At 31.3% G+C, this 25,926-nt stretch overlaps 3 protein-coding genes across 6 annotated transcripts in view; 2 read left to right on the top strand and 1 right to left on the bottom strand.

Moving 5' to 3' along the window:
- Positions 1-618: 618 nt before the first annotated feature.
- LOC111699532 (kinesin-like protein KIF19) overlaps positions 619-25,926 on the bottom strand; it is a 25,955-nt gene continuing 647 nt past the window's right edge. The window contains exons 2-9 of one of the 3 annotated variants that reach the window (XM_023470225.1): positions 20,504-20,547; positions 9,382-9,456; positions 8,605-8,653; positions 7,908-7,973; positions 5,051-5,131; positions 4,437-4,523; positions 2,938-3,049; positions 619-695 (exon numbers count right to left, since the gene is read on the bottom strand). In XM_023470225.1, coding sequence (XP_023325993.1) covers positions 634-695; positions 2,938-3,049; positions 4,437-4,523; positions 5,051-5,131; positions 7,908-7,973; positions 8,605-8,653; positions 9,382-9,440 — 516 coding nt within the window. In that variant the 5' untranslated portion in view covers positions 9,441-9,456; positions 20,504-20,547 and the 3' untranslated portion in view covers positions 619-633. Of the gene's footprint in view, positions 696-2,937; positions 3,050-4,436; positions 4,524-5,050; positions 5,132-7,907; positions 7,974-8,604; positions 8,654-9,381; positions 9,457-10,762; positions 11,002-20,503; positions 20,548-25,926 lie in introns of those variants that run through there. The other 2 variants (XM_023470227.1, XM_023470226.1) reach the window with 2 other exon arrangements.
- On the top strand, positions 13,487-17,065 carry LOC111699547 (uncharacterized). The gene is made up of 2 exons (XM_023470247.1): positions 13,487-13,490; positions 15,768-17,065. The coding sequence occupies exons 1-2, from the start codon at positions 13,487-13,489 to the stop codon at positions 17,063-17,065; spliced, it is 1,302 nt and encodes a 433-aa protein (XP_023326015.1).
- Positions 21,168-25,926, top strand: part of LOC111699531 (uncharacterized) — a 17,370-nt gene continuing 12,611 nt past the window's right edge. For both annotated transcript variants that reach the window (XM_023470223.1, XM_023470224.1), the window contains exon 1: positions 21,168-21,253. In XM_023470223.1, the coding sequence (XP_023325991.1) occupies positions 21,181-21,253 (73 nt within the window). In that variant the 5' untranslated portion in view covers positions 21,168-21,180. The remainder of the gene's footprint in view (positions 21,254-25,926) is intronic.

The raw sequence follows: 25,926 nt of genomic DNA, 5'->3' as shown, positions 1-25,926 counted from the left end.
ATTTGAATTGAGCATTGTTTCTTAGACATGGAATATATTCTGTCTTTTGATATTTGTGAACGTTTGGTCACATCTAAACATATATCTGTAATCGATTTTAATCGTTAGTTACAAAGTGAAAGCAAAGTAATGTGTAAAAGTATTGCACATTTTTTTGAGCTTAAAAATTTTGGCTGAGATAGAATTGAAATAAAATAAACGTAAGTTTTTTTTTTTTAATTCAAGAATTTAGCTTGTGAATTTGAAAAAATTTCAATCCTGAATTCGTTTTTCATGGTTGGAAATATAGGGATGTTGATAAATATCTCCTGTCTTTTGATGGGGGAGGGAGTATTCTATTATTTCAAGAATATTTATACCTCTAGTCTATCCCTCCATACAACTCTCAACATTCAAACATATCTTTTAAGACTGATAACATGAAAATTTGCTCGTTTCTGTAAAATGTGAATTTGTTTCATTTCTGAACATTTGTTACATCCCCAGGCTGAAATTGCATATTCTATAAATGATCGAAATAAAGAGTTGTAAATGGTTAGTTTAATATTACTAGTAAGAAAATTTTTTACACTTGACAAAGCAAAAACTGCACTGGAAAGGTTTTCCAACCACCTAGTACACAGTACATCCATATTATACATACCAGTACAATGGTTGATCTTGAGTACCAACCATAGTATAGGTTTTCCCACCACCTAGTACACAGTACATCCATATTATACATACCAGTATTCAATGGTTGATCTTGAGCACCAACCATATTATAGATCTTCCAAATTCCAAGCTCACAGTATATATATATTATATACCAGTACAATGGTTGATCTTGAGAACCAACAATTGTATAGGGTTTCCTTCCACCCACAGTACATATAAATTATATACCAGTACAATAGTTGATCTTGAGTACAAACAATAGTATAGAGTTTCCCACCACCCACAGTACATATATATTATATACCAGTACAATAGTTAACCTTGAGTACCAACACTATTTTAGGTTTTCCCACCACCTACAGTACATATATATTGTATACCAGTACAATAGTTGATCTTGAGTACCAACAATTGTATAGGGTTTCCTACCACCCACAGTACATATATATTATAAACCAGTACAATAGTTGATCTTGAGTTCAAACAATAGTATAGAGTTTCCCACCACCCACAGTACATATATATTATATACCAGTACAATAGTTAACCCTGAGTACCAACACTATTTTAGGTTTTCCCACCACCTACAGTACATATATATTATATACCAGTACAATAGTTGATCTTGAGTATAGGGTTTCCCACCACCTACAGTACATATATATTGTATACCAGTACAATAGTTGATCTGAAGTACCAACAATAGTATAGATTTTTCCATTTCCTAGCACACAGTACATCAATATTATACATACTATACAGTACAATGGTTGATCTTGAGTACCAACCATATTATAGATTTTCCCATTTCCTAAAACACAGTACATATATATTATACATACCAGTACAATGGTTGATCTTGAGTACCAACCATAGTATAGGTTTTCCCATTTTCTAGCACACAGTACATATATATTATATACCAGTACAATAGTTGACTTAAGTACAAACAATAGTATAGGGTTTCCCACCTCCTGCAGTACATATATATTATATACCAGTACAATAGTTGACTTAAGAACAAACTATAGTATAGGGTTTCCCACCACCTACATATATATCAGGAATTGCCAAATACGCCTTCAAAATTAAACCTTGAACTAAAGTGGAAAAATGGGCCCAAAGAACAAGACCTGATAGAAATGTGAAATTTCCTGATCTATAAAGAGGTTGAATAATGTTTACAGCTTAGATCGCTGTGCACTGTGAATGTTAACTATAATACAAAGTATTATACCAATAATTACAATGCATTTAAATAAATTACATTTCTAGTTTTCAACGCTGTATTGTCAAAGTTATAAAAAAATACATATTGTGTAAAAAAGCAATTAATAAAAGAGGTGTTACTTACTTATTTCTGCCATTACTATATTTTCAAGTATCGTGAATTATAATCATTAAAGGGAGTGACCGGCTATGTAAGGTAGTTGAACTGAGTATGCAGTGTTGTGGAAAACTTCTTTCGGATTCATTTGATACTTATTAAACTTTTTAAAGATCTGCTATTCCTGAGTTTGAGCGCAAATTCGACGTTCAAAACTCCTACTTTTGGGGTGGATATGTTTTCAGAATTAGTTTTTTAAAATTATTAAATAACGACAACATAAAATGTAAAAAAGTTCTACAATAAACTACAGACCATCTGATTAGATTACTGTATAATCGTTACTTTATTTTTCGTCTCGTTATTCAATAATTTAAAAAAAACTAATTCTGAAAACGTATCCACCCCCAAAGTAGGAGTTTTGAACGTCGAAAGAAGTTTTCCACAAAACAGCAAACTCAGTTCAACTACCTTACATAGCCGGTCACTCCCTTTAAACCATTTTTTAACTGTTATTAAACTTAATTACTTTAACTTCTCAGGATCACCAATCATTTGTTGAACAATTTAAAAGGATTATTCACATACTTAAAATTACTCTTAATCCCCACACGTTTAAAAGTTATTTTCGTTTGCCAGAAAGATCAATATTTTTGTGCTAGACATGGTCGCAAATTGAAGGATTAGGTTTTTAGGCGCCCGTCCAATATCAAGAGCTTAATTCGATAATGTAAACGAAAAACAACGTTTGTTTAGCCTAAAGCCCAAAACAACAATTGCCATTAAAGAAATCATTTGTTGATTTTTTTTCACGTAGGGAAGCAATCCTTGTGATATTGTGAGAAAGTGTATTGTTTCTAGGAGGAACTAACCACACCCCTTGAAAGTTTAACAAACTTATCCCCCCCCCCCTCCTCCGTAAATCCTACGCCCCTGGTGTTTTACAACTGTACCTGTAGCTCCGTATGCGAATACAGTAGCGTTGTACCCTTCAATCACATTTTGTACAAGATGTTTAGTCGTCTCGTTGTAAACTTCCTCTTGGGTAGAATCCGGACCAAAAGCCTAAAGAATTAAATTATTTAAAGGAATTGTAGAAGGCATCTCCGTATCACAGGAGTCTTTTTTAAACCTTTGGCTGACTTGAAAGAGTACAATTGTGAATATGACATTCCTCGTTTTAAATGGAGGTTTACTAAATTATCCCTACAATGATCTAAAAGTGAATTTAGAAGACATTTAAAAACAAATTTCTATCTGGAAATGTTGTCTAACTGCCACTGAATAAAGGTTTACGGAAACAATAAACGAAAAATTAGCGTCGTGACTTTTGAAGCTCCTTAATGTGTAATTTTTTTTAAGTTAAGTTGGTAAAACCTTTGAACTTCTTTATTTGGCCAAAGACACAACTTGTACGTGTATTTTCCAAGTCCCGTGAAAAATGTTTTTTTTTAATTTTAAACCGAACCTCATCTGTGTTTCATTGGAAAAGTTTGTTCATTAGAAGATCGCTTTGGAGAAAAGAAAATTAATTGTTTGTTGCAACATTTCCAATTTATACCCAGACAATATCTAGTATTATCCCACACCCAGACAATATCTAGTATTATCCTATACCCAGACAATATATAGTATTATCCCACACTCAGACAATATCTAGTATTATCCCACACCCAGACAATATCTAGTATTATCCTATACCCAGACAATATATATTATTATCCTACACCCAGGCAATATCAAGTATTGCTATTATCCTACACCCGGACAATATCTAGTATTATCCTATACCTAGACAATATCTAGTATTATCCTACACGGTACACCCAGACAATATCTAGTATTATCCTACACCCAGACAATATCAAGTATTATCCTACACCCAGACAATATCAAGTATTATCTAACACCCAGACAATATCTAGTATTATCCTACACCCAGACGATATCTAGTATTATCCTATACCTAGACAATCTCTAGTATTATCCCACACCCAGACAATATCTAGTATTATTCACACCCAGACAATATCTAGTATTATCCCACACCTAGACAATATCTAGTATTATCCTACACCCAGACAATATCTAGTATTATCCTACACCCAGACAATATCTAGTATTATCCTATACCTAGACAATATCTAGTATTATCCTACACCCAGACAATATCTAGTATTATCCTACACCCAGACAATATCTAGTATTATCCTATACCTAGACAATATCTAGTATTATCCTACACCCAGACAATAACTGGTATTATCCTGCACCCAGACAATATCAAGTATTATCCTACACCCAGACAATATCACGTATTATCCTACACCCAGACAATATCTAGTATTATCCTACACCCAGACAATATCTAGTATTATCCTACACCCAGACAATATCAAGTATTGCTATTATCCTACACCCTAGGTATATTATCCCATAAAACAAAGACGACCTTATCAAAAATATACTGTCTCTCTGGATTTCTGTTTTTTCTGAGAACATCATTCTTTCTTGATCCAGGATCTGTCAATAAGACCATCTAAAAATACAAACAAAATTCATTTAGATAGGTTTAAATATATTTTTAAGTAACCCTTAATTCAAAGCGTTCATGTGAAATCTTTTTTATTCTGCATATAAATCCACAATTCACTTTTACAATAATATTTAAAAGAAAATAATTAATTTCTTGTTAGAAAACAGGGACGTTTTTGCACATGCAAAGATTTCAAGGTTACCGTTGTGTATCAGATGTGCATCTCAATAGATTGGGGGTTACTTAACCCAATTCTTCTACTTTAAGTTTCTCTGAATTCATTATTATAATTTTTAGTTTTGTACAGGTTTTCTGTGTTTTATTCTATTCTGTAAAACTAAAATAAATTAAACTTCCAAATTGGAAAGGAAAGAAGAAACACAACTTTATGAACATTTTATCTTGCTTAAGAAGAAAAATTCTGAAAACTTTAAAAAACATTTCCAGTATATTTATCCCTCCATGAGGCAATTTCTTACAAAATATATGTTAAGTAAGAAAAAAAATTATGATATTTTAAAATGTTTAACCTTAGAATCTACCCTTTCAGCCATAGCCCTGTAACCCCGGGAAATCTCTTCTTGTTTTAGGGGCCGTATACGGAGGGCAACCTAAACAAATAGATTAAATACAGGGATAGTCAAAAAAAGTGTGATAATAGCGTCATCTCTTTCAAACAATTTTTTCGTAATATTCTCCACTTCCAGGATACATTTGTTGCATAAAACATATAATGTGTCTACTCAACACTGGGTAGTCCAGACTGGACGGTTTGACTAAATGCATATATGCAGTACATGTTGTACCGGCTCGGTTTATGCAACATTTAGATTAGGGTTGTATTTAGAAATTTGTTCATTTATTTGTAACTCACAAGTTCACAACATCAGATGGGTCAAAAAACAAAAACCTTAAAATAACCATCAAAATTTAAAGAGTTGTAAAACAAATGCTTTTTTTCAAAACCTAAAATTCTTTACCAATAAAGAGCTTCCATATATATTTGGCTTGTTTTGAAAAATTTTGGATGGTTAAAATGAAAAATATTATGCCGGGAAAAAATGCCCACTGTTATTTTTGAAAATCCACTAATTTGAACTAAAAAATTCGCGAAAATTTTTATTTGAAAAGTAACAATTTATAGATGAATTCTGCCTTGAAAAATAAGCTTCGCTCCTAGTTTTTATAAAATTCACAAAACTTAAATTTAATAGATGCAATGTATTGTTTAGTCGACAATAATATTAACACAATAAACAGTTATCATATAAATGTCAATCATTCTTTTGGAGTCGTTTTACAGCTCTAATTTTTAGATATATTAATAATAACTTTGCTTTAAAACTACACATAGTCATACATCAGAACTAAAATTGCGAATTTTGTTAATACAATTTTCCTTTTTTTATTTCATGAGTTTGATCTTAATGAATGGAATGGTAAGACAGAACTCTACGAGGTCCTGAGAGGGTGTGGTTGTCGTCATGGGGTGTATGTAAAAGTCTATAATTATTTTTTCTTTAATTTCAAACAAGGAAAAAAAACAGTTTTCAAAAGTCAAAAATAAGTAAAATCAGAAATTTATGATTTTCCACTTGTTGCTGTCGTTCTCACATAAATTTCAAATTCTGACCTTTCATGATAAAATTGAAAATTCTTCATTTTTAAATGGAAATATAAGCAGGCCTTTATTTCACAGTTTGAAAGAAAAAAAAAGACTATTTTTTATGTTGTAAAAACCTTTTGAAAATTGAGTTTTACCTATTTCATCAAAATGTTAATATTGAACAGTATTTCTGGCTGTAATTGTAAAGTAAGAAGATTGTTTAGGTGAAATAAAAGTTTTAAACGTTTTTGCAAAATTTTTCAAAAGCAACACATATAATTGGATTTTTTCTTTGAAATGAAATCAATTAGAAAAGTAATCAATTCTAGTTAGCGCTGAAACAGACTTGTCTCCTACAAATAGGATTTAGGAGAAACATTTCTAATCTTTAAAGGGAGTGTTCGGGAAAAATGAAAGGGGGTATAGGCTTAATGCGATAAAAAAGCGCTTTTGATCGCTACTTATCTTACTTCTATCTGTTGCGTCTATAAGGAGAAAATTGTTAAAGACGTCTCATACCGAATAACTTAGCGGCCATACAAATTGAGAAAATTGCAACATACGACTTAGACCGTAAAAAAATCAATTTAATTTCAAACAAATCATTCAGATATTACAACTTATAGTCAACGAATATCTTTCGCCACATTTATATATAGTTTATATATTATAATATTTTATTTTTTAGAAAACGTTTTCAACGGATTTCGAAAATTGTGAGTGGTGTGCGGCATTCTTAGATAGTTGTGCAAGCGACAAGAGAAACAAACAAATTAATTAAAAAATATTATAAAATATAAACTATATACAAATGTGGCGAAAGATGATCGATGACTATAAGTTGTAATATCTGAATGATTTGCTTAAAATTAAATTGATTTTTTACGGTTTAAGTTGTATGTTGCAATTTTCTCAATTTGTATGGGCGCTAAGTTATTCGGTATGAGACGTCTTTAACAATTTTCTCCTTATAGACGCAACAGATAGAAGTAAGATTAGTAGCGATCAAACGCGCTTTTTTATCGCATTAAGCCTATACCCCCTTTCATTTTTCATGAACACTCCCTTTAATATTTCAATCTATGATTTCTGTTAGAACTTTTACTCTTAATTTGAAATATCAAAGGTTTACATCGGCCATCAAGTTGTAAAGATAAAGGAATATGCAAATTTAAGTTTTTGGCAAAGACTCAAATATCGCTAAAACATAAATGTCACTTTTATATCGAGAAAGAAAAATTGGACATATAAGTTTATTTTACTCAGCCTTAGTCAGACAACTGGTGTGCATCTTGAAATGAACGGTTACTTGAAAGTAGAAATTACGTTGGCAGTAATATAACATTATGTAATAAAGTATTATAAAATCCAAGAATTTTTCGGGAGAAATATTTTTCCTTATCAACACTGTGTACTTCCTTTTATCTTGAATAAATGACATTTTACGTAAAAGGTGTTTAGTCCCTTGTAAATAAAAAAAAAATAACAAATATACATACAGGTGGGGTTCAGACAGATCCAATTTCTCTCCTTTATGAACAGATAATTAGATACAAGTTTTTTCTTTCTTCACGCTGGGGAATCATTAGAATTCAGGGGTATAAACAGCTTCAGGGATTTACAATTATTATTCAAATTATTATTCATCTAAACCGTTAATAATATAAGAACAAGAATTTTTAGTTGAATACAATTTGTACCTTTAGTTGAAATTAGTATACTATTGACTTAGTCATTCCCCCTTTCATCTTGCCCTCCCTTCCCCCCTTTCTAAAACATACCATAAGTTTCTCATTGTTGACCTCCCCTCTGGCCTCTGGTTCGTCTATCTCTTGATCTTCTGACCTCTACAATACAAATGTATAACTGTAAACATTCAAATAATCAAACCCATAAACTTGTATTTAGTTGGTCCCTTTTGTTCCCTCAAATATGGCAAGCAAGCTAGAACTATTTGGTCCAACATAAATATTTTTTTTACAAAATATCAAAAGAAATAATTTGCCAAAAAATATGATTTTTTAATAACTCTTTTTTTGCAACAAAATGTAGAAGAACTTTGATATCTAAATAGTTCTGTTAAATCTAATAATCTGAATTTAAATCTAATAATCTGAATTTAAATCTAATAATCTGAATTTAAATCTAATAATCTGAATTTAAATCTAATAATCTGAATTTAAATCTAATAATCTGAATTTAAATCTAATAATCTGAATTTAAATCTAATTATCTAAATTTAAATCTAATTATCTAAATTTAAATCTGAAAATCTAAATTTGATTCTAATAATCTAAATTGTAATCTAATAATCTGAATTTAAATCTAATTATCTTGTACAAAGACTCAATTTCTTTCCAAATACGACGCATCTCCATATTACAAAAAATATCTTTTCCTTTTGCTAAAAAATTTTAACAATAATTTTCCACCAACTATTTAGTAAGTTTCTTTTGAATATCAAAATTTCTGATTTACCTTACTCTGATCCTTGTCCCTGCTACCTCTACTCTTTTCTTTCTTACTACTTCATAAATCCATAAAATATAAAATATTGGAAAATAATATTCAAGATTAAAGAAAACAAGAATAAAACGGATAATAAATATTAGAAGATGAAACCATAACAACGTAAAGAAATGTTGAGAGTGAAAAATGTGATTTTAAAACAGAACTTGGGTTTAATATTAAAAACTTTTTAAGCGCTTTCATGTTTAAACTCAAGCCTGAAGCCATTTCTTCTTCAAACTTTGCAATGGTTTTTCGCAGATTTTTCTGTTTTAATTAATAGATTAATAAAATAAATATACAACAAAATAAAACTACAAAAAAGACAAAGAAAATATACAATGGAAACCCAGCTTTGCCAGGAGACAAATTTATATTTATTAGAGTCCACCTTATCAACTTATACCTTTTATACCAAGCTAAAAATATCTCCGTCGTCATACAGATTTCCAAATCCAAATTGGTCCAGGGGTTCCTGAGTTATGATCGGACAAACAAAGAAACAGATATCACTACTTTATATTCATACTAGATTGGGAACCCAGCAAGGCCCAGGGGAATCTATAGTTAGTCCCACCGATTACCCGCAACTTATTGTAAATTACGATTTTATTTTCCTTGATTTTCTGCGGATCTCCCGAGTTACGTAAACAAAACGTGAGGCAAATCGGTCAAGGGGTTTCCGAGGTACGATTGGACATACAAACAGACAAACAGACAACTTTATATTTATATATAGATATATTCCTGTGTGATGATGAACTACTGCCCCCTCCATCATCACTTCGACGTGATCTACGCTTCATTCCAACATTTGGGATTCTGAAAATATTAATTAATAATTTCATAAAAGATTATCGAGATCAAAAGTTAATTATTTTATGGAATGAAAACTTCACTTTCCCCTCGTCTAGAATTCTCAGCTTCTTTCAATATTAACATATTTTTACTGGAACCCAAATAAAAATGGCGGAATCTTCAGAAAATAGTGCAAAATTTCAAAATATACAAGATTAAAAGCTTTGGATTCAAATCTCTAATTATTTGCAACCAAATGACGTAGACCTTTGGGATTGATGATTATGTTATGATCAATTAACTAAGATTTTGAAATATCAAAAATGTACACCATTAGGTTGCAAAGAAAATAGGGATTTGAAAATTTAAGTTTGTGAGAATTTTTAGTACGAAGAATTTCTAAATTCCTAAAAAAAGCAATATCATTTGCAAAAATATCTTAAACAATAATTTTCAAACAATTAGACGCGCTGCTCAGAGACCTATCATGGTGTTTTTGATAATTTTGATTTTGTGACTTCTTAAGGGGTCTTCCATTTGGATGAATTTGGTTCCCAGGATCATCTTAGATTAATTTTTAAAAATCTAGAGTTTTGAGGAAAAACTGTTTTATCTTTTTTATTATATTTGACGAATCCTAGATTAAACTTTCCAACTTTCAAGTTTTCATTCAACATAACAGAAATTAAACTAGATAAAGATAAAACTTTAATTAAAACCTTGAAAGTTTTTTTTCGATTAAATTTTCATAATTACAATAATAATTATTTAAATTAAAGTTTAAAAATTAAGATAACTGACAATTATTATTTGAAAAAATAGAAAAAAAATGTTAAGTTTCTGTGACTTACGAAAAATGAATTATAATTAGATTCTTGGGTTCCTTCAAAATAGTCTTTTTTTCTGCGCTAATTCCATTACACTGTATAGCTATACGTAAAATGTACATAATTGATATTAGTACTTGGGATTAGTTTATGGTTTAAATGAGCAATTAACAGTAATATTCATAGGAATACTTAACTTCATAAACAAATACAGCAGTCAAAACATGAAGCGTTCAAATATTTGAAAATACATATACGTTGCAATTTCTTTTAAAGGAGACAGCATTTTTCGGAAATATTTTTGCAAACTTAAAGTTTTAATCTAACCGATCTTTTCAAGTATCTCCGCTCAAAAACATTTCCTAATGAATTCTACTTGAACTGTCTTTTGTACATTTAATTAAAGTAAATTTAATTTTAGACAAAAATCTTGCACAGTTTGAAACACAACTTTGTATACAATTGATAAGATAAGTTTTAACATCCTTACTTACTTTACTCACTTTTGGGTGTTGAATCAAAATTAGAGAACTTGCAATATTGCCAAAATTTGTTCTTGTTCTTTCTTTCTAGAGTGTAGTATAGATTTTTAATAATTTTGATGGTCTTTCTTCCTGATTGTGTTTCTGAATAAAGAGTTTCTAGATCAGGTGTACTAAACATAAAGTCTACCCAACCGGGGCGTCATGTACTGTATATGCATTCAATTGTCCTGTCCAGTCTGGACTACCCATTGTAGTATCGACCCAGCACGTTTTGTGCAAGAAATGTATAGCCTGGCAAGATGAAAGTGTACCAAACTAACAACATTTCGGTTGTTCTACTGAATTACTCAATCAAAGTTTGATTCAAATTGGTCAGGGATTGATGAGTTATCATAGAACATAGGAACAATCTCACACACAGACAAACAGAAATCACTAACTTATATATATATACTAGCTTGAGAACCCAGCTTTACCTGGAAACTAAATTTTCTTTAAAAAAGTCAACCTTTTTAACTATTAAGGCAAATCGGTCAAGGGTTCCTGAGTTATGATCAAACAACAAAATAAAAAAAGAGATTACTACTTCATATATATTTTGATAGATGATAGATATGCTATAGGCATATATAAATGTCTTGTTTTATAATATAGATATATTAAAATATATAGATATACAGATAGAAATATGAATAAATATTTACGTTGCACCTGCCCCGGCATAGACAAGAATATATAAAGATTAAAGATAAGAACCTAAGGAATTCTATAAACCGCCATTATTGGAAATTCCATAGATTAACTGCAAACTCAATCCTAGATAGATGTATACCCTCCTAGATCCTAGATAGAGGAGACCCTCTTAGATCGAGGATACCCTCCTAGATCCTAGATAGAGGATACCCTCCTAGATCCTAGATATAGGATACCCTCCTAGATCCTAGATCGAGGATACCCTCCTAGATCCTAGTAGAGGATACCCTCCTAGATCCTAGATATAGGATACCCTCCTAGATCCTAGATCGAGGATACCCTCCTAGATCCTAGATAGAGGATACCCTCCTATACCCTAGATAGAGGATATCCTCCTAGATCCTAGATAGAGGATACCTTCTTAGATCCTAGATAGAGGATACCCTCCTAGATCCTAAATAGAGGATATCCTCCTAGATCCTAGATAGAGGATACCCTCCTATACCCTAGATAGAGTATACCCTCCTATACCCTAGATAGATTTAAACCCTCCTATACCCTAGATAAAGGATACCTTCCTAGATCCTAGATAGAGGATACCCTCCTAGATCCTAAATATAGGATACCATTCTAGATCCTAGATAGAGGATACCCTCCTAGATCCTCCTAAATCCCATATATAAGATACCCTCCTAGATCCTCCTAGATACTAGATAGAGAATACCATGCTAGATCCTAGATTTTGAAGACATGACTTTGTATCAATGCAACTGTGAAAACATAAAGTTTTTTATTATTAAGTTTCCCAAGCCAAGATTCATACTGTTCTTACATTTGTGTATTGTGTTTGATATATTGTAAACCATGTAACTTAAATTATATGAGAAATGAAATTCACAAAATTTTAATTATTTACTATTCATTAATATTTATGGACATTTAAAGTTGACCTAATTTAAGTGAAGTATAAAATGATTAAATCTTTTAATAAGAAAGCAAGGTCATATATGTATGTTTGCTATTTATTTCATAGTCAAGGATTTCGCAGAAAAGTTTAAGAACATTTTTACAGTTTAAAACTTGAAAACCTGGCCTTGAAGAAATTTTTAAATCAGAATTTAGTCATGTCATTTTTAAATTAAAAAATGCAATTTTGCATTCAATGTATTTGCTGACTAAACTTTATAATTTTGGATCAAAAACTATGCAGAATTTTGATGTACTTTTAGAGAAAAAAATTTTCTTTGTTGAACAAAACATTAAAATGCTGTTAGCCTTTTTTTAATGGATGAAAAATTCTAAATTTTGAATTTAAACAAAACAGATCTGAAATTGTTAACAGAAAATAAATTACAAATTGTATTTTTTTTTGCTTTTTAAGAATTTTTATTTGCTTAATTAAGTACACGCGGATAGGCTTTCAGCTTCTCCCGTATTGACAAAACTGCATAATATTACATTTGCTTCCATTATTTTTTATTGTTCGCTTATAAATTGCATCATTCAACTCCCCAAATTTAGATTCATATTTTTTTTTATAATTCAAAATTTATCAAGAAAAGGTTTCACAATTGTTTAAAAATTAAAACTTAAACCTTGATGAAAGATGTTTGAACAAAGAATACAACGGAAATTGTTTTTTAAGTGCTTTCAAAATGTGTTAATCTTTTAAAGTTTTAGTTTTTTTCCGTAATCCCCTGCTTTCAGCCATCAGGAATACTTATATTAAGTTTAGAACGTCGTAGATACGCCTAACTGAAGATAAAAACGTTTTGGCAAACAAACTTTTTTCGTGTCTATTTTTGTATTTATTTTAGTTTTGCGTATTTAGTTCAGTTTAACTGTTATCTTTATGAAAAAAAAGTTTGTGTACAAAACTTGTTATAGGTGCGACATGTTAATTTTGATAAAGGAATTGAGTTTTTGCCTCAACTCACATTTCCTAACCCCTATATCTTTGTATTCTGATGGTGCATACCTTTATAATTTCAAACGTTGACCATTTGATCTAACAGAATTAATAGTTTGAAATATCAAAGGTCTAGGAAAATGGGTTGGAAAGTTATAGGAATTAGAAAATCAGAGTTTGTGGCAAAAACTCAATTCCTTTGGAGGTGTATTAATTTTCAGTCCTTTTTAGACTAGCGTGATAGATATTGGTAGTTTGTACTTTGTTTAGATGTTAAACTTCTTAGAAGACAAGTGCAGTAGCTCTACACTCTGCACATTACAGTGTACAGGTGTGCAGTTATTGTATAGTATGTATACAGTGGGAAGCTCAAATGCAGTCATGGTGCAGTGTACTGTGTACAGCTCAAATGCAGTCACTGTACAGTGTTCAGCTATGATGCAATCACTGTGCAGAGTACAGCTTAGTGATAGTTTTCGTACAGTCCAATTTAGTACAGTGTACAGCTCCGATTTAGTCCCCGTACAGTGTACATCTAGGACGAAAATGTAATGTACAGCTTAAATGTAGTTGGCGCACAGCATACTCAAAAGTAATGAACAAGTGTATGTAAGGGTGAATGTGTGTTTGAAGGTTAAATACTAACTGGAGGTTCTAAGTATAAATATATATACCCAGTATACCAGTATACCATGGTTACACTTTAAACATTAGAACTATAACCACTAGAAACCATTAGATACTCAAAACAGGAAACCTTCGGAATTTTTATATTTTATTGAAATAGGAAATCTTGCACTTTCTGTCTTTACATTCAGCTTAAACTATAATCTGTTAAAATTCTCCAACTTTTTTTTCAATACAAATTTTTTAATTTCACCAATTTTTTAGATCGATTTCAAATTATCCCCTATTAATTCTCATATCTTTTTCGTCCAATTTCGTTCTACCAATCCCCCGCCCTACTCCTAATTTTTAACTCCTACTCACATACCACTCCCCTCCCCTCCCCCCTATCCCTAGAACCCCCCTCCCTCCATAAGAACCCTCCTATCTCTAGACCCTTCTCTCCCCCTCGTTTCCTACTCCCCCTTTCCATTCTGTCCATTCTGTTCTCTGTCCCTAAATATATCAACCCTTATTGCTAAAATATTAATATTAAAATTTCTATGCAAATTATATTAACAAAGGGGAGGGGTTTAAATTAAATCCTATTTACGGTATAAAGTTAAAAAAGCAAAATATAAACTCTTTTTAGACCGATACGTTTACGAAAAGCAAACAAAAGTAGGAAAAAACTAATAATAATAGAATAATAAGTTTCATTTTAAATGTAAAAAATTGCATGCAATTTAAACAAGGTGAGGCCCACTAAACTGACGACTGGGGAACCACTTAAAAGTCGTCTTTGATCTTTGAAATAATTATCAGCATTGATTTTCAACGTAATTTTACAAGTGCAATTTGTTGAAACAATAATGACATGATAAATAAATACCCCTATTCCACTTTCAAACTTTTGTCTGCCTTAGTGACCAGAGGGAAATAATTTTGTTCAGATTTTAATTTGTTATTAAAGTCAAAATAGGACACCCTAATTAGGGTAATGAACATTTTTAAATCGTTGAAAATAGTCATTATTTTATCAACTTTATTCACCAAATATATAGAAATGATAAGAATTAAAAAAAAATTTTAAACTTAAAAAGTTCTGGTTTTCCATTGAAGATTTACTTCTTTTTTTGATTCTAATGTATTTTTATACACTATTTTATTATCTTTAGTGTATTATTGTTGAAAGTATATTAGTGTATTTTGTGACGTTATATCTACACTTTGTTCCCAGTAATTACTTTTATTTGTGTTTTTCTCTGCAGGGGATTAAATATTCGTGTTTTTAGGAGCTTATATTTTATTTCATTTGGAATTAAAAATCTAAAACAGTTATTTTTGAAAATCCTCCTCTTTGGAACTTTATTAATGGATCACTGCTTTGAACATGCTTTACACGTTTTAAAAAATTTAATGCAAACATTATTACTTAGAAAAAGAATGGATATTAAAAGCCATTTTTAGCATTGCAAATTGTAATTTGATTGTTTGGTCCGAGAGTGAAAATGATGAATTTCTAATTTTTACAAAGCTTTTGAGAGATATATACACTAATAATTATTTAAAGGTTTACAGGGTACTGTTGTGAATCGGGGTTTTCCCCCTTAAAGTAAAGGGTCCCTTGAATCTACGCTCTACAACCCCTTTAACCGAAATTTGATTTTAGTAAATTTAGTTTCATTCAAGACATGAATACTGTCATACTTTTATAATTGAATAATAAATAAAACTCGAGGAAAGAATGAAAAAGTTTTAATAATATTAAACAATAAAAGTAATAAAAAAAAATACTCTCTCTCTACTCTCCAGTTCTCTACTCTTTAGCTCTCTGCTCTCCAGTACTCTACTCTCTGCAGTTCTCCTCTCTCCAGTTCTCTACTCTCCAGTTCTCACCTCTCCAGTTCTCTAATCTCCAGTTCTCTACTCTCCAGTTATCTTCTTTTCTCTCCAGTTCTCTACACTCCAGTTCTCTACTCTCCAGTTCTCTACTCTCCAGTTCTCTACTCTCCAGTACTCTGCTCTCCAGTTATCTACTCTCCAGTTCTCTACTCTTCAGCTCTCTGCTCTCCAGTACTCTACTCTCCAGTTCTCTACAATTTAGTGCTCTACTCTCCAGTTCTCTGCTATCCAGTTATCTACTTTCCAGTTCTCTACTCTTCAGCTCTCTGCTCTCCAGTACTCTACTCTCCAGTTCTCTACTCTCCAGTTATCTTCTTTTCTCTCCAGTTCTCAACACTCCAGTTCTCTACTCTCCAGTTCTCTACTCTTCAGCTCTCTGCTCTCCAGTACTCTACTCTCCAGTTATCTACACTCCAGTTCTCTACTCTCCAGTTCTCTGCTATCCAGTTATCTACTTTCCAGTTCTCTACTCTGCAGCTCTCTGCTCTCCAGTACTCTACTCTCCCGTTCTGTTCTCTCCAGTACTCTACTCTCTGCAGTTCTCTTCTCTCCAGTTCTTTACTCTCCAGTGTTCTACTCTTCAGCTCTCTACCCTCCAGTACTCTTCTTTCTGCAGTTCTTTACTCTCCACTTCTCTACTCTCAAGTTCTCTACTCTCCAGTTCTCTACTCTCCAGTTCTCTACTCTCCAGTTCTCTATTCTCCAAGTCTTTACTCTCCCGTTTTCTACTCTCCAGTTCTCTACTCTTCAGCTCTCTGCTCTCCAGTTCTCTACTCTCCAGTTATCCACTCTTCATTACTCTACTCTCTGCAGTTCTCTTCTCTCCAGTTCTCTACTCTCCAGTTTTCTACTCTTCAGCTCTCTGTTCTCCAGTACTCTACTTTCTGCAGTTCTCTACTCCCCAGTTCTCTACTTTCCAGTTCTCTGCTCTCCAGTTATCTACTCTCCAGTTCTCTACTCTGCAGCTCTCTGCTCTCCAGTTATCTACTCTCCAGTTCTCTACTCTTCAGCTCTCTGCTCTCCAGTTCTCTACTCTCCAGTTCTCTACTCTCCAGTTTTCTACTCTTCAGCTCTCTGTTCTCCAGTACTCTACTTTCTGCAGTTCTCTATTCTCCAGTTCTCTTCTTTCCAGTTCTCTGATCTCCAGTTCTGTACTCTTGCAGTTCTCTACTCTCCAGTTCTCTACTCTCCAATTCTCTACTCTCTAGTTCTCTTTTCTACAGTTCTCTACTCTGCAGTAATCTACTCTTCAGTTCTGTACTCTCCAGTTTTACTCTCTCCAGTTCTTTACTCTCCAGTTCTCTATTCTCCGGTTATCCTCTCTCCAGTTCTTTACTCTCAAGTTCTTTACTCTGCATTACTCTACTCTCTAGTTCTCTTCTCTACTCTGCATTACTCCCGGTAAGAATAGATCAGTTTGGTTTAACCTACCATCCTCCACACTTACTCCCCAGCTCTAGACATAAATAAATATATTCAAGAATCATACGAGCAGTTCTAAATAAATCCTTTTCTTTTTGCACGTTTTTACATTCTTTTATGTTTCGATCATTTTATCAAAATATTTAAAAATATGTCTATTTTAGCGCTCTAATGTTTTTACAGGGTCCCTTTAAAAAAAGCGCTGAATAAATTTTTTAATACTTATTTGGGTTATTAGGGTAAACTAATCAGCCGATGATTAGCTATTCATTAGTATTAGTCTTACTTTTCAAAGATATTTATTACTTACCGGAGAAACAACCGTTTTATTGTTTAGAATTCCAGCGGAAAGGTATGATACCTTTGCATAGACAGTTGTTTAAACGTTTTTTCAATAACACCAGCCCAATAAAATCTAAAATTATCATATTTCAATGAAATCATTTGTCAGCCATTATATAATTAAAAAACTATGATTTTAGAATGAGCAAGAAATTAATGTTTTCGTGTTCAAACATGATTTAACAAATTAGCCATTAATTACAAATTAACCATTGGATACAACAATTTAATTAAATTTTTGAAATTTTTTTTTACTAATGACTATGACAAAAAACATCATAGTGTCTATTCAAAGGTATCATACCTATGCACTGGAATTCTGAATGATAAATCGGCTTTTCTCCGGCCACAGTTGTCATTGAAAAGTAAGATACCAATGAATAGCTAATAATATTTAGTTTACCCTTAAATTACCCAAATAAGTGAACGGTTCCTTTAAATTATTTTGTTTTCAAAATTTCTGATCAAATCAAGAAGAGATCCAAATACAGGAATATAATTTATGCACTAACAAATTTTGCATCGAAAATTGTTAAACAATTTTTCTGACTTTTTAAATTTCATATTTTTTATTTTAAAGTTTTAAGATTTTGACATTTTCATCATCAGCTCTACCCTTCAACTTTCTTCATGTACAGACTTTTCAAATATTACAACTAAATATTTTCTGAAAAGAATAGAAAACTACTTTCCTCAACCTTTTAAAATTCTTTCGAAACAAATATTAACTTCCAAATTATAAAAGATCTTTTTTTACAGGTTTTAAATTTGATACGCGACGCTTTCCTTCAATATCGATCAAAATAACACTGTCTGGTTCAGCGCGCATAAGTTTCATAGGAAATTAAAAGTAGGATGAGATTAGGAAGATTTTTGCATTAAAAAATATAAGATATCGGCACCATTTTTATATTTCAATCCATGATTTATTTCAAAAGCATTTTAGAAAAAAAATTTACAACGCTTGCGCGGTGTAAAACCTTAGCAGTTAGTTAGTTCAGTTAGTTTCCTATATTTGCTACCCAATGTTGAAGCTCTTAGATATGACAGATTATGGATTCTGCTAGATCAAATAATCTAAATTTTTAATACTAAAGGTTTACATCGTCAGGTAGAAAATCTGTGGCAATTTTTGTGAAAAAGACACAATTGTTTTTTAGACTTTTCAATCTGTATTTTTCTATATATTTTTTATATGGTCTGGGTCCAGCAAAAAGACTGTTAACAATTGTTAAGGCAGGCAATGACACCAATTATATATCATTTAGAGATAATGATATCTTTTCATTTTCTTTTTTATTTCTCCCATTTTCCTGATCTACCACTATCCTTAACACTTATTCAATAGATTTTTCATTTTTAAATCTATCACTCTGTATCAGGATACCTCCACATCTACGAAGTGTTAAGTCAGGAAGGGGGGCATTTTTCCGTGTATTTTGTTCTATGCAACCATAGATAAATAAATAAACATAGATAGCTTATGTACGCAAAACTACCAAGAATTGTACAGTCCGCGAACTCATACTTCTAGGGGTCAAAGTATACTTCAATGATACGCGGGGTGGTTTGGTGTTTTAATGGATTTCATAATAGAGTGTAAAATAACTCCGGGAATGGAACTATTTGAACAATAATATTTCACTGAGCAATATATCATATTGACGAGAACTGAAGAAGGACATGAGAAGGACTAAACTAACTTAAATTTCTCTCTACAGAACTCATGTACACCACTAGTACTCAATGACATAAGAACAGCCAATGTTCACAACCGACCTAGCTAATCTATATAATAGGAATATCTTTAAAACATCTCTGTACATTTATATCTTTCAAGATGAAAAATGTCGTCTTATGCGCAATCTATCTTTATCTATGTATGCAACCCTCTAGCAACTAGTGTGTATAGTGCCCTTAATGATTCTTTTTTAGGTATAAAAATAATTCCCAATAAATTTTATCATAGTATTTCAGATTTTTATGCTCCATAAATCCGGTTAAAGCAATTGAGGTTTAAAAAAGTCCCACATAGTATGCATCCATCTATATACTCGTGTTAAACCGTCTTAAAGGGAGTGACCGGCTATGTAAGGTCGTCGAACTGAGTATTCAGTGTTGTGGAAAACTTTCGGGTTCATTTGAGACATATAAAACTGTAAGATCTGTAAATCCTGAGTTTGAGCGCAAATTCGACGTTCAAAACTTCTACTTTGGGGTTGGATACGTTTTCAGAATTATTTTCTTTTTAATTATTAAATAACAACGACGAAAAATAGAGTAAAAATTTTACAGTAAACTAATCAGATGGTTAGGAACATATTTCTCAAAAGAAAATTGTCAATAATTCAATGCTAGAATCAATTATTTCGTTTTCATCATTATATTAAATTTCTTATTTTCTTTGAATTTATTCTTCAAATTCTGCAAATGTCGTCTTTTCAATAATATCCCGGAAAATCTGCAAAAAATCTTTGTGAAAAATGAGAAACAAGAATAATAAGAAAATAGAAACTAATAATTGAACAAGATTACTTATTTTCGATGATAAGATTAATTTTATTTTCTCAACCTGTTCCTAAACAACTTATCAGTTTACTGTAGAATTTTTTTTACATTTTATGTCGTCGTTATTTATAAAAGAACAAATTCTGGAAACGTATCCACCCCCAAAGTAGGAGTTTTAAACGTCGAATTTGCGCTCAAAGTCAGGATTTACAGATTTTTAAATGAATCCGAAAGAAATTTTCCACAACACTCCATATTCAATTTAACTTGATAGCCGGTCACTCCCTTTAAGTAAAAGTTTTTCAGTCTGAAAATTATGTAATTTAAAAAAAAACTAAATCTAAATCTTATGTCTATGTTTATTGTTGCCTTACCTGCGCTCAAGTCTCTCTTCTGCGTTAACTGTGAAACAAACATCCTAAGAAAATGTTGCATATTTTGTATACAAGATCTAAAACGATTTGAGTAATTTCCAAAAACTACTATTTTCTAATCCCTACATCTTTGCAACCATGTCGTAGACCTTTGATATCTCAAACTAAATTCTGTTAGATCAAAGAGTCAAAGTTTAAAATATGAAAGGATTACACCCTTACTCAATAGGTTGTAAAGATATAGGAACTAAAAAATTAGAGTTTGTTGCAAAGACTTAATTCCTTTTTTCTTTTTAGTGACAATTTGAAATGATTATGACTGATCGGTGACCATATTAAACATCCCTGACACTGAAACCTAGACAGAGAAGGTTGAACTTATGATACATCACTGGTACTACTTTGTGACCTCGTAGCACCTCTAGTTTTGATTTTCCGCAGAAGTATATGAGAATAACTTATTTATCTTGTTATATAACAGAAATTCAATATGTTTATGTTCATCTCAAAAGCTCTTCAATAAAAGAAGTAATGATTTAAAACATAGAAGATATCAATCTTACATGCAGTTTACTGTTGTTTGACGTGGAGATTCCGCGAGAAATTGTGTAAAATAAAATTATCAGACAACTTTTTTTTATTAAAATATACTTTTTATAGATATTTAGATAGAAAATATGGAATCTACTGGGGGAGAGGCGAGAAGGAAACAGTTAGTGAGACAGCTTGCTACATCTATAGATATTGAAGGTAATACAGAGCTTGAATTGTGGATACCGAGATCAATTCTTGATCTCGGTCTTTTTTTAATCTGCAGATTAATTTAATCCAGAGATAAGAGAGTTACAGAGATCGATGAACACCTATAATATGCGATATTTTCCACAGCATGTTCTATTGTGTACAAGGACTGTACACGACCAATCAGGAGACATCTGTATTCAGGGATATTTAGCATCCTTTGAATAGGAAATGCAAAAGCTTTAAAAATGGACAATATTCATAAACGTTATTTTTATTGGAGTATTTCTTTAAAAGTTGTAAAACTTAACCCCTCAATGCAACAAATGGCCATGAGATGTAAGTTAAAAAAAACATTACATGGAACTGTAGCATGGCGTGCTGGTACAATAAAGGCCTGCTCAGCCTATCCAGGTATAGTGTATGAGCAGTCTGTGTAGTCCAAAATGAGAATAAAAAATTTTAACTTTTATTTTCAAACTGTGGTATTGGCGGTAGTGAGATTTCAAAATCCAAAATGAGAATATAAAATTTCTAAATTTTATATTCTCATTTTGGAATTTCAAATCTCACTACTGCAAAAACCTCTAGTTTGAAAGTATTTACATTTTCTAATTTCGAAAAAAAGGCATTTAATTATCTGAAAAGTGTAAAGAAAATGTACAAAAACTAGCTTTTAAAACCTTCAATACCATTTTCTTTTTTAAAAAAAACATACAATTTTCGCTCAAAAAGAAGGCATTTCATACAAACACGGTTTGGCATGAGGAAGCCAGTCGCACTGCTTTGCAGAAGAGTTCGTTATCACACACACACACTCTTTTGGTACAGACACACAACATGACTACAGTCAAGGAAATTCCAGAACAATGTTGTCAATTATAATTAATCTTGGATAACGAGTATTTTATTGTAAACTTAAATTATATTCTTTGCATGAAAACTTAGCTTAAAGTGTTGACTTAAATATATAAATGATATTATACATGTATATTAAACTTATTTTAAGTAAACAATTAACAAAAACAAATGTACTTTCCTAGACTGTACAAATACCGAGATTTTCATGTACTGTATATACCTACAGTACACGCCTTCGGTTCGTTATTACTTACACTGTTACAAACACTCTTTAGGTATAGGCACACGTACAAGACGTTTCCACCCCCTGATTTCCACTAGACTAAACAAAACTTTCTCGTAGGAGTTTCTGATGTATAATGCAGTTTAACTTCATTGTGGGATGATTTATTTTTCAGTTCAGTTCTGCGTTTGTTTACTTGTAATAAACTATATACTACTTGAAGTACGGTGTTCGTTCAGCATTCTTATATGAGGAAGGAAAAGTTTCGGTCAAGGGTTATTTGACCGTAGGTTCACGATATACTTATTTTTCTGTTTACGCTTTTTTGAGTTTTGACGCGAATTCTGTAAAGTGTATACAGTTCTCGTTCTGAAACGGCACTGTAAACTGAATTTTATATTTGCATATTTGATTTAAATGTTAAATGAATTTAGATTTGCATCTTCTTTGAATTCAAAGAAATTCTTCTACACAGAGCACATTGTTTGGAAATTGTTTATTTGTTCAAATCTTTTGAAATTTGAAAGCTAATGTTGTTTCTATGAAAGAAAATCGTATAAAACTAATATATGTGTTTTGTAATTTTCAAACTATTGAAACCAATTTTTAAAGTTGATTGAAACTAGTTTTTGTGTTGCGGTTGAGATACTTTTAAAACTAATGTTAGTGTTGCTATTGTGAAACTATCAAAACTAATGAAACTATAATGTAAGTTTTGCTTTTGTGAAACTATTGAAAATAATGATTGTGTTGCTAAAGTTAAATTATTAAAACTAATAATTTTAGTACTATTGTGAAACTATAGAAACTAAAGTTCGTGCATGCTAAATTGAGAAATTAATAAAACTAATATATGTGTTGGTTTTGTGAAACTATTGAAACTAAAGTTCGTGCTGCTATTGTGGAACTATTGAAACTAATGTTTGTGCTGCTATTGTGAAACTATTGAAACTAATGTTCATGCTGTTATTGTGAAACTATTGAAACTAATGTTTGTGCTGTCATTGTGAAACTATTAAAACTAATGTGTTGCTAATATCAAATTATTGAAACTAATGTCTGCTCTAATTGTGAAACTTTTGAAACTAAAGTAACAGTGATTCGGTTATAAAAACTATGGAAACAAAATTTTGTGTTGAATGAAACTAACAAAACTAATATTTGTGTAAGTATTGTGAAAATATTGAAACTAAAGTTTGTGAAACTATTGTAACTCAAGTCTGTGAAACTATTGAAACTCAAGTTTGTGAAACTATTGAAACTGAAGTTTTTAAAACTATTGTAACTCAAGTTTGTGAAAATATTAAAACTCAAGTTTGTAAAACTTTATGAAACTACTGAAACTAAAATTTGTGACATTATTAAAACTAAAGTTTGTGAAACATTGAAACTAAAGTTTGTGAAACTAAAGTTTGTGAAACTATTGAACCTAAAGTTTGTGTAACTATTGAAACTAAAGTTTGTCAAAATATTGAAACCAAAGTATTTGAAACTGTTAAAAATAAATTTTATGAAACTATTGAAACTAAAGTTGTGAAATCTATTTAAATGTGAACATAATAATGTTATGGTTTAATTAGAGGCTGACAGGACACTAAACTATAAGTATGTGATACTGTTGAAAGTAAAATTTGTGAAACTATTGAAACTAAATTTTATGAACCTATTGAAACTAAAGTTGTGAAATCTATTTAAATGTGAACATAATAATGTTATGGTTTAATTAGAGGCTGACAGGACACTAAACTATAAGTATGTGATACTGTTGAAAGTAAATTTTATGAAACTATTGAAACTATAGTGGTTAAACTATTCAAATGTAAATATAATAATGTTATGGTTTAATTAAGAGGCGGAAGACACTAAACAATTCTAACAGTAAACAGAGTATTCATTAAACTTATATTCCTGGCAAGGTTCTTTAATAAGGTTTGTTACTCTGGATGCGCTCCAATGTACGGAAAATGGTGTCTCTTTAGCATAGATAGAAAGATCCGTATATGACGTCACTGATTGTAGAGGCGAGCGTGACGTCATACAATTATAAAACTGTGACGACGTTATATTTATTTAAAGGGATTCAAATGGATTTAAATGGATCTAAAGGGATTTCAAGGGATTTCAAGGGATTTAAAGGGATTTAAAGGGATTTGAAGGGATTTAAAGGAATTTAAAGGGATGTAAAGGGATTTGAAGGGATTTAAGGGTATTATCGACGTGGTTTCAAATGATATCAGAGCTGAAAACTTTAGAATGGAATTCCTTAATCCTGATCGGATAATTAATCTGGAGATTAAAAATGAGAGGAGAACAAGCAATATTTAATCTCGAGATTAAGAAAAAGAGTGGATTAAGCATTAATCCCGATATCCACTATTCTAAAGTTTTCAGCTCTGATTAATTAGTGACATTTCCCATTCACATCAGTACCCCTATCTATATGTGTACTATGCTTGTCTGTCTGTCTGTTTGTATCCAATAAACGTCAAAACGGCAGAATATATCGGGCCCAAATTTTGTGTGGGACCTCACGTAACCCCAGGAAGGTGTATGAATGATCAAAATTTCCAAAATTTGTGTTTGAAAGTTTTATATTTTTTGTAAAATTTTGAAGAGCGCGAAAAAATTCAATAAAATTCGCAATTTTTTGTTTTGTTTTATACTGTACAAAGAGAAGATGCTCTCAGATAAAGCCACAATTAAAGGTTGAAAGGTGGGCGCGAAGCGCCCTAAAAGCCTGGTAACATACATATGAGTAACAATAAAAGAAACAGTCAAATTTGTAAACGGGTGGCACTGTCAATATAAGCTGATTGTTGTTTTTTAAACTAACAATTAATTGTAAGGCCTGGTGAAGATGAATTGGCTCATGTGTTAATAATATATGTGACTGGTTTCATGGATATGTTTTTATTTGTTTTTAAAAAGAAATTGTATACATTTTCATAGAATAGTCCGGTCCATTGTTTTTTAACTTAAAAGACTCAAAATTAATGTCTAAAAACTAAAAAACTAGATTTTTAACTTTTCACACATTATAGTTTATTAAGACAGATATTTTTTCTTGCTTTGCACTAGGGTTTCTTTCCCTTAAGCATGCTTTTGAGAAGCTATTCTGAAAATAGGAACAAAAAATTCGAAATATCAGGGGGGGCGAATGTCCCCCGCCCCCCCTGTATCCGCCCCTGTTTCATTTGGATTTTAAACAACATTCTTGATACATATACGTAAGCAGAGGTTTAGCGAAAAGGGAGACGGGTAAACTAAGTAAATTCAGGTGTTTAAATTTCCTCTAAAGGAACTGCGTTTTCGCCACAAACTACAATATTTTAATCTCTATATCTTTGCGACCTGATGGCGAAGACCTTTGAAATTTCGAACTTAAATCATTTGATGTACCAAAAATTAAAGATGGAATTATATCTAAAGTCTATTACATTGGATTGTAAAAATATAGAGATTGGAAAATCAGAATTTGCGAAAAATAATCAATTCCATATCATTGAACTTTAATTTTTACAACCTGAAAGATGAGACCCAAGGGGTTATAGGCCAGAGTGCATATATATTATATTAATTATTTTTATTTTAACATTAA

The sequence above is a fragment of the Eurytemora carolleeae genome, unplaced genomic scaffold (assembly GCF_000591075.1).
Source record: "Eurytemora carolleeae unplaced genomic scaffold, Eaff_2.0 scaffold27, whole genome shotgun sequence".
Classification (NCBI taxonomy): Eukaryota; Metazoa; Arthropoda; class Copepoda; order Calanoida; family Temoridae; genus Eurytemora; species Eurytemora carolleeae.
Note: the sequence above shows the minus strand (reverse complement) of the source record. Positions and strands in the feature narration are given on the sequence as shown.